The sequence below is a fragment of the Puntigrus tetrazona genome, chromosome 7 (assembly GCF_018831695.1).
Source record: "Puntigrus tetrazona isolate hp1 chromosome 7, ASM1883169v1, whole genome shotgun sequence".
Taxonomy (NCBI): domain Eukaryota; kingdom Metazoa; phylum Chordata; class Actinopteri; order Cypriniformes; family Cyprinidae; genus Puntigrus; species Puntigrus tetrazona.
This window is the reverse complement of record NC_056705.1, coordinates 11,989,550-12,000,927: the sequence shown is the minus strand read 5'-3', so window position 1 is coordinate 12,000,927 and position 11,378 is coordinate 11,989,550. Positions and strand designations below refer to the sequence as shown.

Below are 11,378 nucleotides of genomic sequence, written 5' to 3'. Positions count from 1 at the left end.
TAATATGAAAAAAATGTATACATTTTTCTCTGTTGTCTGATGTTCGTAGAGGCAACAGCGTGAGACTTTTATACACTTGTGGTTTTGGACAGGCCACCAACAACAACAACAACAACAACAAAAAAACCCCTGTAGATCGAGAATGGAAAGAATGAGATCAGTGCTCACACCTCTCCGGCTGAAACTTTCCATTTGATAGCTGATCTCATGTATTAGACTAGTGTCATAAAAAAGTCAGTATACAGTGCAAGTAGTGGTGTTCTGCTGCATCACACCCCATTATAAGTATTTCAGCACCACGGACAGAGACACCGTATATTTGCTGCATTTCACATTTTAACAGACTTCATTTTTTATAGGGATAGTTTGCCCCCAAATTTTTTCTTTTAAAACAAATTCAAATGCTAATTTGCACTTTAAGACAGCATATTAGCTAGTTTGCACTTTGTATAGCCCAGGCTATCTATCTTATTAATTTATTTATTAATTTTTAAAGTCTGTTTTAGCACAGACCGCAATCTCTAGAACAAACTACGTATATGCAGAGTATGTTACAATGAATGGAATTACTCTGATAACGCACATAAAATGAATGATAAACACTGTGGAACTAAGTGTTAATTTTTTTTTTATTTTTTCAAGTTACTCTTAGTTACTTTTATTTAGGAATCATATTTGGTTAGGCTTTATGACAATGGTACAGCAACATTGACTGCAAAAGCACACACAAAAAAAGTAATATTTGTTTAAATAAGCATGTAATTGACTTCTGATTTTCCCATGTTTGCCGTTGTCTAGAAAAAGCTGAGAACTGTGTTGTGCAACAGTAAATAACTTTTAAAGCAGGAGCACAGTATAAATGTTCTTTTCACTAGGCGGCAGTAGAGACCATGTGTTCAATTCAGCATTCAGCTCGTTAATGTTTGAAATATTCTTGTAGTCAAAGACAAAATGTGCAGGAGCCTATCATTTGAATAAAAGATACAAAAAACGATACATTTTCCCCCATCAGGTTCTTTCAGTCCTCAGTGTTCCTATGAATTGCAAACACCACAATAGGACAGTGCACGGGAATATGAATAAATGCAGATGACATGCGCATATACATTTATTCATTTAAAAGATGTGAAAGAAACAAACATGCACAAAATTATGTTACCGAACATGTTACGGAATATATCATAACATATATCTTCAACAGTACAGCATCTAAATGGCACAGTAACATTTAAATAAAATAGTATATATTTAAAATTACCACCTGTAACTTGCAATCGATATTTTAATGGCATTGTTAGCTACTGTTATCTGAGGTAACAAAACACTCCAGACATACTTATGGGCATTATAAATTTAACTATAATACATAACAAATTTAGAAAATAGTTGCTTAGTATATTTGTAATTGGTGCCAAAATTCAAATGAAGATCAAATTTGTGTCAGCGGTGATAATTCTTTACACCAAATATCCTTGATTATACTTTAAAGATAAGTAGAATTGATTAGAAATTATTTCGACAAGTTCGACATATGCGACTAAATATGTTGTTATGTGACAATGATGGAAAGATTTCCTACAGCGTATCAGTCAAATAATCCTCTAAACCTCTGAATGTCACTGGTGTGATTTGACCTGTGCGTACAGAGAATGGTCCTGACAGATCTTTGCTTTGGCTCTTCTAGTGTTCAAAGGTTTTTGACTGAAACTAATGGCTGCATAATTCAGCGAGTCTTCATTCTTTAAGAGAGAAAAGAAACTCCGATTATGCGAGGAAAATGGCATGTGATATGATATAAAATAATCCAAACTTAGTAAAGTTTTTTTTATCTTTTATACTTTCAAATTTAAAACCAAACAAAAATAAAAATAAAACAAAGTAAAATAAAATAACATAAAAAAAAATCTAACTTTAAATTTATAGACAGATTAAATGGTGTCTTTTTATATTTAAGATCTCAAATAGAAGAAATACTTACTACACTTTCTGGGGGTTTGGGTGCTTTAGGAAAGAAAAAAAGAGTCTTGTCATAAACAACAATCATGTGTTTTTAGATTATTATGAAAATGTAAAAACGTTCAGAAAGTTTTACCTTTATTCTGACCCATGCATAGTTTTACCCCAAGAAAAACAGCAAGGGCCAAAAAAATTATGTTAAAAATTCCAAGAGCAAGAAGAGTTGAATTCATATGATCTTAAATAAATAAAAAAAAATTAAAATTAATTTCTTAGATATAACATTTTTCACATTAAATTAAAAAGTTAAAAAAGGTTGTGATTGTATGTTGTGCCTGAATCAAATGCTCTTAAAGAGATGGAAGATCAAACAAAACATTTTAGCATTTTAAAATTGTAATTTATTTAATCTTTATCTTACCTGTGATATTTAGTTCAGCTCCTTTTCCAAAGAGTATCTCTCCACATGCAGCCACAGCACAGTAATAAACCCCAGCATCAGAGACACTGACGTTGCTCTTGAAGAGATTGTAGACACAGCTCTGTGTTCGAGACTCCGTTCTGTTCTCACACTGACCGTTTCTCTCTCCTTTGGTGTAAAGGACTCCTTGAGATTCTCCCGAGCTTTGTCTGAACCAGTAGACACTGTGTTCTCCTGCACAGCTCTCAGTGAAGATGCTGCACTGCAAACTCACAGAATCCCCTGGACGAAGCGTGTCTACCGAAGACTGCTGAAGAGTTGTGTGTCTGTCCACAGCTGCATCTGTGACGTAAAAGGAACAAAAAGGTAAGGACGAAAAAATCTGACACCTCAAACCAAAGAAAACTACAATAACAAACAGGAAAACTTACCTCTGACAAACACTCTAGTGCCTGGACCCATGCCAATGATATGATATGATGAGACTACACAGAAATACATTGCTGAGTCTGAAGGTTTTGTCTTTAAAATGGTCAGATTAAAATGATCATCTCCTTTAGAAACATCAAAACGCTTTGTCTTCACAAAGTCCTCATTCCAGCTAGGTTGTTGGTTTAAATATAAAGAAATAATTTGTGAAGGTTTTCCATCAGTCGTCTGTTTAAACCATGCTTTTGATGATTGCATACTTTTTGAAAATGTGCAAGTAAGGTTAACATCCTCTCCTGCTCGAACTATTTTTACGTTATCCTCCTGAACAACATCCACATCAGAGGAGCAGACTGCAAAATAAAGCAAAAAACAGCTGTGAATAATCAGTCATTTAATATTTAAAAATAAATTAGATACATTTACCAGCTGTTGAGGACAGCAAAGCAATTAAGCAATATCTCTTCATCAGTCGTCTTCCAGAACTTTCCTTGTGCTTTGAATTCCCCTGTAAAAGTGAGCGATGAGTACTCTTTAAATTCATAAAAAGAAAAGAAAAAACTGGTAGTTTATAGACTACAGACTGTAGCCTTACCATGTAACCATCAGCCTCAGCTCCAGACATCTGATGCACATATGCACTTTCACCTTATCTTTTATACCATCACACCCCTTGCCACATCAAAAAAAACAATTCTAACCCAAACGTTTTCCATTGCTTCAAAAATATCTTTAATTTATTAAGACCTTAAAAAACATTCCGTACTGCGCCAGTTTATAGCCATCAAAAACTTCTCTTAAATCATTGTGGTTAATTTGATATTAAAATATATTATGTAGTTTCACAGAGGAAAAAAAAGGCAGGAAATAAGGTGTTCCAAAGCATGTGACCAGAAGACAAAACCTTGAAGGGCCCCACATGAATGTTTACTAGCTAGTGCTAATTTGCTAATGCAGTAAAGGTTTTTCAAAATTTACTAAATTTACAAAATTACTAAGTTAAATACAAACAGACCTTACTCAAAATCACAGACTTTTGAGAATCAACTTAAAATAAGTGTTTTTTTTTTTTACAGTACACTAATAAAACTGTTCATTAAACAAAACTTCATGCCTCAAAGTGCATGCAGTTATTCATAGCTATAAGCTCTACACTTTTACACAATAGTAACGGCAGAAACTTTAATAAAACATAAACTATTTCAAATTTCAAACATAACTGCACATTAAAAATTTATAGATGTTTCAATTTAAATGAAAATTACTAGACCAATGATATTTTTTTTACAGTGTAGTGAGTATCTACAATATAAAAATTTTAAATACATTTAGAAAATAGTTTGAATCAAGGAATTGGTACATGCCAGTGCATGATAAAATGTAACTATGATGATCGCAAAGATTATTAATTCATACATGCATAGTCCATAGTAGCACACTCTAATGGTTTAGTAATTTTGCTATAAGTGTTTAGACATAAATCTTTTGATGTTACTTGGACACATCTTCAGGATGTTTTGAGTCTTTGCACATCATACAGCGGAGCACAAAGCCTCGGTTTCCCTTCAGGATCCACAGCCATCTCAAAGCCTTTTCATCGACCTCCTGGATATTCTTGATGCCTCTTCTACACTCTGCAGTCTTTCATACCATGGAGTTTAAGTGTTTGCTATAATTATCTGTCAGTGAATTACCAGCAACTACGTCTAGCTCTCAATGCTCCATGCAGCACTCTTTAATGAGATCTCCATTTTTAGCCTTCTTATAGGTCCACTTATTCAGATAAATAAAGGTTTGTATTACTTCACATGCCCATTCAAGTAATAATGCCACTTTGCTTCAAGTCCAGTAGTCTCTTAGTGTAACTCTATCGGATTTGGGAATGAAAGCATTGCAAAGAGCTTGTCCTTCCTTCAATGCCCCTCAGCCAGCCTAAGTGTTATCTGTTAGGTCTGACAGAGCTTTTGACAGAGTTTTTGTCTTCCTTAGCCAACTTAAACTGATGCTTCAGGGATCTAAGTTCTTGTCTCAGCTATATATAAAATGAAGCCCCAATGTACTGTGGTCCCATTCTGGGATCGCCACCTTAACGTGGTGGAGGGGTTTGAGTGTCTGAATGACCCTAGGAGCTATGTTGTCCAGGGCTAGGTTGTCCTATGTATGCCCCTGGTAGGGTCTTCCAAAGGCAAAAAGGTCCTAGGTGGCAAGACAGACAAAGAGTTGGGGAATGAGCCTGAGTTGCTGCGGGAGGTGTAGATGTACCACCAACTAGAGAAAGGGGCTAGACTCTTCACTACTCTGGTGTTGCTCGTGCAGTAAGAAGCAGCTGGGGCTGGTGGGAGCTTGCTCGTAGCCCCAGCTTAGCTGCCATGCATTGGAGTCCGGAGCTGTGGCTGTAAAGTCTACAGTGCCTGTTGTGGCAGCAACACCTGAACCCGGTGGTGGACACCAGAAGTAAGGGATGCCGTCAAGCTGAAAAAGGAGTCCTATCAGGCCTGGTTGGCTTGTGGGACTCCTGAGGCAGCTTACAGGTACCGGTGGGCCAAGTACCTCTGGACCACTGCCCAGGTGGTTGTGGAGGCAAAAACATGGGTCTGGGAGGAGTTCGGTAAGTACATGGAAAGGACTATCGGACTGACCTCAAAGAGGTTCTGGCAAATCATCTGACACCTCAGAACGAGGAAGCAGTGCCCTGCAAACACTGTATACAGTGGGAATCTGCTAATCTCGACTGGGGACATTTCGGGCGGTGGGCGAAACACTTTGAGGATCTCCTCAATCCCGCCAACGTGTCTTCCACTGAGGGAGCACAGCGTGGGACCCAAGGGAGGACTCAACCATCACCCTGGCTGAGGTCACCGAGGTTGTTAAGAAGCTCCTCGGTGGCAAAGCACCGGGGAAGGACGAGATCCGCCCAGAGTACCTCAGGTCTCTGGATGTTGTGGGGCTGTCTTCGCTGACATGCCTCTGCAGCATCACGTGGAGGCGGGGGACAGTACCTCTGGACTAGCAGACCGGGGCGTGGTTTGTTTTTTTAAGAAGGGGGACCGGAGGGTGTTCTCCAACTATAGGGGGATCACACTCCTCAGCCTCCCCAGGAAAGTCTATGCCAGGGTACTGGAGAGGAGAATTGGTCTGATAATCAAACCTCAGCTTCAGGAGGAACAATGTGCCTTTGTCCTGGACATGGAACACTGGACCAACTCTATACCCTTTTCAGGATACTGGAGTGTTCCTGGGAGTTTGCCCAACCAGTCCACCCATGCTTTGTGGATTTTGAGAAGGCTTCCGACTGGGTTCCTCGTGGTGTCCTGTGGGGGAGCTCTAGAAAATCTTTCCATGCATGCTTTAGTAACTGAGTAGGCCTCTTCTATTTCCTGGAGAAACGTTTTTTTTTATAGAGGCTGCAGTCATATTGCTTCCAAACTCAGGAAGAAGGTAAAAGTAAATTTATGTTTTCTCTAGTGTCCTGGTTATTTGTTAGCACAGAGTTGTCACATATGACCAGTATTATACATACTGTAGTGAAGTTATTATAATTGGGTGAATAAATTTGTTTACTAACGTTTGTTGTCTGTTGTAATGTTTTGAAAAAAATATCCTTGGACTGACTATCAAGAAAAATATGCAAGTTCAATAAAATCAAGAAAACATCAGTAAGACCATTCCATTTCAGTCAGTACTGTTGATATTTTATTTATTTATTTTTCATGGTCAATCTTCGAAGCTGGCTGAGGGAACATATAGCCAGTAAGTAATGATTTACTTGAAATATATTGAGTAGCATTTTATATCTGATACATGAAAAGTATGTTTGAATGAGATGGAGAGAGAGCAATGATTAAATGATACAGAAACAATAATGCATAAAGCAGACTTCATGTTTTGTTATTTACAGAAATGTAAAGCCACTCATTTCATTGCAAGAATTTTAAGGTGGATAAGTTAAAAAAAAACGTGTATAAACAGATATAATAGATCATGCATCACTTTACATATAACACCATTAATGCTAATGTAAATCACACATAGTGTCTTACAATTCTACTAAGGAATTGAGAGGAGTGTGAGAAGGAATTTGTGCCATGTACTTTGAGACCAAATCATCAGATTGTAAATACAATGAAGTATCAAAAACCCAATATACTTTAATGTATCTGTAGAGAAAACATCTGGGTCTTGATTTCTGTTCTGTATTAATGACCATATGTACATGCAGCCAACTGTATATGAAACTCAAATAACGTGTTAAAAACAAAAATGCCATATTACATTAAAAAGAGTGCAAATCTGGTATGTATTTTTTTTTTTTTAGATTTTTTAGACTGAGTATTTAAGCATGCAGTTTTTAGTCTTGAACAGAAAACTGCTGTTTTTATTGACCTTTATCTGTTATAGGATGGTTTTTAGTACACATGCTGTATGCCACAAGAGAATGTTCTTCAGTAATCTTTACTTTGGGTTCATTTGCCAAGAGTGATCTTAATGTGTCATAATCCAGAAAGTCTTCCGTCTAAAATTATAAGAGGAAAAAAAGGGTCAGATCAGAGATTAAATTGTCACATAAAATGTTGAGTCTTAAGAAGACACATAAAAATTTGCACTTGAGACTGACAGTTATTTTATGATTTGAACGTTTTGAAATCGCAAACAAATGTAAGCACTTACTTGACACTCTAGAGATTAGTTGGTTGTGGAATAAAAAAGCAAAAAAAGCAATCAAACATATTATCTTTGTAGTGTCATTAATTGCATTTTCATATATAAATGTATCATTTGTATACAGTATGTGTGGCAAAAATACACCTTACTTTTATTCGGATCCTGGTATAGTTTTATGGCCAGAAAAAACGCTAAAGTCATAAAAATGATGTTTAAAACTGCAAGAACCGACAGCATTGGTTTCATATAGACATTTCCTGAAATGACCACAAAATAAAGACATAGTTAGGAGAGTTAGTAAATTTAGTTGAGTGTTATTATTTCTGCTGATATTTTGAACAAAGGTTTTCTCCAGAGTTCTGCTGGTATTTGAACAATTTTTGGTAACACTTTATAATAACTGCACGCTGTGAATCAGTAGGTAAGCATTAGTAAATTGTCAGAACATCCTTTATAAAGCATTGTTCCAACATTAATAGTTATTAGTAAGCAGTGTATAAATGCATTTATAAATGCCTAGTTTTAAAGGCTCAATTATCTTCCTAACAGAAAAAAACATAACAGGGATACAGAACGTAAATTGCACAACTGCATACTTTAATTTTTATAGTTTTCTTTGAAATTGCTGAGTTTTATTTTTTATTGTATACAGATGTAGAATGTATTTTTTTTTGTATCTTGAAAAATAATTCTGTGTTCTGCATCCCTGTGTTCTGTTGTGCTTAACTTTTCAGTTTGGAAGATAAATGAGCCTTTAAATCTCTGTTTGTATATGATTAAAGGGTCCTCACTTTAGATGAGCTCACAAAAACAGATGGCTAGCAACTACTCATTTTTTTAGAACTACCTGACTTAATTATAAATTAAAGCAGGAATATGAGTTTATTAACACACTGAGCACCTATTATCATAATCTCATAGCCTCAATAATCTGATTTACAAATGTAAATGTAAATAAGTTTAAGTTTAAAAAAGATTATTAATCATTTGCTTACACTTTCTAAATGATCCTATAGACCACTGACAACTCCTAAATAAAGTTTTTATAAAAAATGTAATACTTTAGAAACGAAAATTCACTCAATACAATTATTAAATGTTATAGATATGCTCAGGAAACAAAACATTTATAGCGGTATTTATAAACTGATTACTAATGCCTATTAATTTTGGAACGATGCTTTATAAAGGATTTTTTTTTACTATTTACTAATGCCTAACTCATTCATAGTATGCTGTTACTATAAATTGTTACCCTTTTTTTATTCCTCCTTAGTGAAAACATGAAATATTTATCCAATACCTTACCTGTGATATTTAGTTCAGCTCCTTTTCCAAAGAGTATCTCTCCACATGCAGCCACAGCACAGTAATAAACCCCAGCATCAGAGACACTGACGTTGCTCTTGAAGAGATTGTAGACACAGCTCTGTGTTCGAGACTCCGTTCTGTTCTCACACTGACCGTTTCTCTCTCCTTTGGTGTAAAGGACTCCTTGAGACTCTCCCGAGCTTTGTCTGAACCAGTAGACACTGTGTTCTCCTGCACAGCTCTCAGTGAAGATGCTGCACTGCAAACTCACAGAATCCCCTGGACGAAGCGTGTCTACCGAAGACTGCTGAAGAGTTGTGTGTCTGTCCACAGCTGCATCTTAAAAGGTGACGTAAAAGGCACAAAAAGGTAAGGACACCTCAAACCAAAGAAAACTACAATAACAAACAGGAAAACTTACCTCTGACAAACACTCTAGTGCCTGGACCCATGCCAATGATATGATATGATGAGACTACACAGAAATACATTGCTGAGTCTGAAGGTTTTGTCTTTAAAATGGTCAGATTAAAATGATCATCTCCTTTAGAAACATCAAAACGCTTTGTCTTCACAAAGTCCTCATTCCAGCTGGGTTGTTGGTTTAAATATAAAGAAACAATTTGTGAAGGTTTTCCATCAGTCGTCTGTTTAAACCATGCTTTTGATGATTGCATACTTTTTGAAAATGTGCAAGTAAGGTTCACATCCTCTCCTGCTCGAACTATTTTTACGTTGTCCTCCTGAACGACATCCACATCAGAGGAGCAGACTGCAAAATTAAAAACGTACATTAAGTGTTACGTAGTGATATATCGTTGTAAAGTATAAAAGTATAAAAAAAAGTACATTTACCTATTATTGAGAACAAAAAAAATATATAGCTTATGGTCAGCAGTCTTCCAAAATGTTCCTGCAAAAACAAAACAAAACAAAAAAAATAAAAACACGAATCAGCCCCTATCAAAAAAAAAATTTAAGTAACAGAGGTAGATCAGTAAACTGTCCATACCATGTCTCCTTCAATCTCTGCTTGAGACGTATGAGAGAGAGATGAACTTCTGTTTTATTTATTCAGTCCTTTAAGACCTGATTGGTCACTTAGGGTTGCCTTAAGCTGAAACCACTTGGGTGATTGCAGCCAATCAGCACACGTCATAAGGTTTACAGCATTACACTTTTGTTTCTTATGTTTTTTTATTAAAATATTAACAGTTATTTGCGACGCTACTTGTATTTGTATATTACACACTGTTTCCTGATACATACTTTATTGTTTTAAAGCAGCTTTACAGAAAATCACAGACATTGTTACTGAATATAATAAAAGCTATTTTTAGCATTATCAGGTTAGTTGCATTATAAAGTTGTCAGATGGGTCAGATCTGAGTGTTAGTATGTCAGTGTATAGCTTGCACTGAGACCGGTTTCTGTTTTCACACCTCTTGCTGCATCAAACCACATGTCATTTTTTCAACAAACAAAATTGTATTATATACACAGCTGAAATCAGATCATTATATACATAAAGTTTGCAATCTGTACATATGCGGTTAATGCTTGATTATTTGGTTTATAGCATAAGATAAAAAGATGATCATATCTCATAAGTTTCTGGAACTTGCACGAAAGCCCACAAGGAGTGTGTTTGTGTGTGGTTTTTTTTAACTTTGGCAAAGTTTAGCATGAGAATCAAATTCTTTAACAGTGTAAATAACTCAATATTCATGAAACAGCATTAATCCTGCAAACAGTTTTTTAATTAAATGCCTTAACATGTCAGCAGCTTTTTATTAATTATTATTATTATTGTTATTATTATTATCATTCAGTGTTAGATTTATTCAAGAGAAGACATAAGTGTAAAAGGGAATAGTGATTTATCCCATGGTAATTATTAGAAGAAAGCACAAGAACTCCAGAGTACACCTTTAAAAGCAACATAAACTTTCTTCCAGACTTTGTTCCAGACAATTCACATCTATGTCTTGTTGAAATTATAAAGTATACTGTTTGAGAATTTAGACAAAATACATCTCAGGCTTCTGGTTTGTGTTTTTGTAACTCCAATAGTGGGGGTTCTTGTTTGTTTGGGTCAGTTTCCAAAATAGATTCAAATATTCCTTTTAAATTTCATTTTGCATGTATTAGGAAATAGCACAGTTACATGTGATACATATAAAGATTATATTTCTTTGCTCTTTTCATGCCCTGACATCTAAACTCTTTTAAGACTACATTTGTTTTGCATTTATTTTAAAATAAAACAATCAGCATCAACAGATAGAGCTTGATTTGGATATAACAAATCGCACATCGTTCTATGTTCAGTAAATTAGTCTCTATTAGAAAATCAATACTGCTTGGCACCAATAGTCTCGTGGACAGCTCTCCGTGACTCACTGACCATTCAAGCTGTTAGTAGACATGTAGTTGCAAATTAATAAGAATTAGTTGACATGTAGTTAAAAAGTTACTTATAATAAAGTTGACTGTCAAAATAAAACTGATTCTGGCACAAATCAATTAAATTTGGACTCGCACAAAGCTATGTCATGGCTGTGTAAAAATACAGAGCCTTAAGATTATAGAATATTTA

At 35.4% G+C, this 11,378-nt stretch overlaps 1 protein-coding gene across 3 annotated transcripts; it reads right to left on the bottom strand.

Annotated features, from left to right (window-relative positions):
• Positions 1 to 684: 684 nt before the first annotated feature.
• LOC122348520 lies at positions 685 to 9,805 on the bottom strand. Of its 3 annotated transcripts, XM_043244061.1 has the most exons (9): positions 9,792 to 9,805; positions 9,635 to 9,692; positions 9,201 to 9,551; positions 8,777 to 9,118; positions 2,809 to 3,159; positions 2,378 to 2,719; positions 2,093 to 2,194; positions 1,979 to 2,001; positions 685 to 1,739 (listed from the first exon to the last, which is right to left on the bottom strand). In XM_043244061.1, exons 1-9 carry the CDS (start codon positions 9,792 to 9,794, stop codon positions 1,617 to 1,619), a joined length of 1,695 nt encoding a protein of 564 aa, XP_043099996.1. In that variant the 5' UTR covers positions 9,795 to 9,805; the 3' UTR covers positions 685 to 1,616. The 3 variants fall into 3 exon arrangements, with proteins under 3 accessions (XP_043099996.1, XP_043099995.1, XP_043099994.1); XM_043244060.1 differs by lacking the exons at positions 8,777 to 9,118; positions 9,201 to 9,551 and having other exon boundaries at positions 9,792 to 9,800; XM_043244059.1 differs by lacking the exons at positions 8,777 to 9,118; positions 9,201 to 9,551; positions 9,635 to 9,692; positions 9,792 to 9,805 and adding exons at positions 3,233 to 3,314; positions 3,402 to 3,416.
• Positions 9,806 to 11,378: the final 1,573 nt, after the last annotated feature.

What these genes read in the sequence shown, in the direction of transcription:
- LOC122348520 (XM_043244061.1), bottom strand. An exon ending in CACTAGAGTGTTTGTCAGAG is followed by an intron (nt 9,119 to 9,200) that starts GTAAGTTTTCCT and finishes TCACCTTTTAAG; the next exon opens with ATGCAGCTGTGGACAGACAC. An exon ending in CCAAACCCCCAGAAAGTGTA is followed by an intron (nt 1,740 to 1,978) that starts GTAAGTATTTCT and finishes TCTCTCTTAAAG; the next exon opens with AATGAAGACTCGCTGAATTA.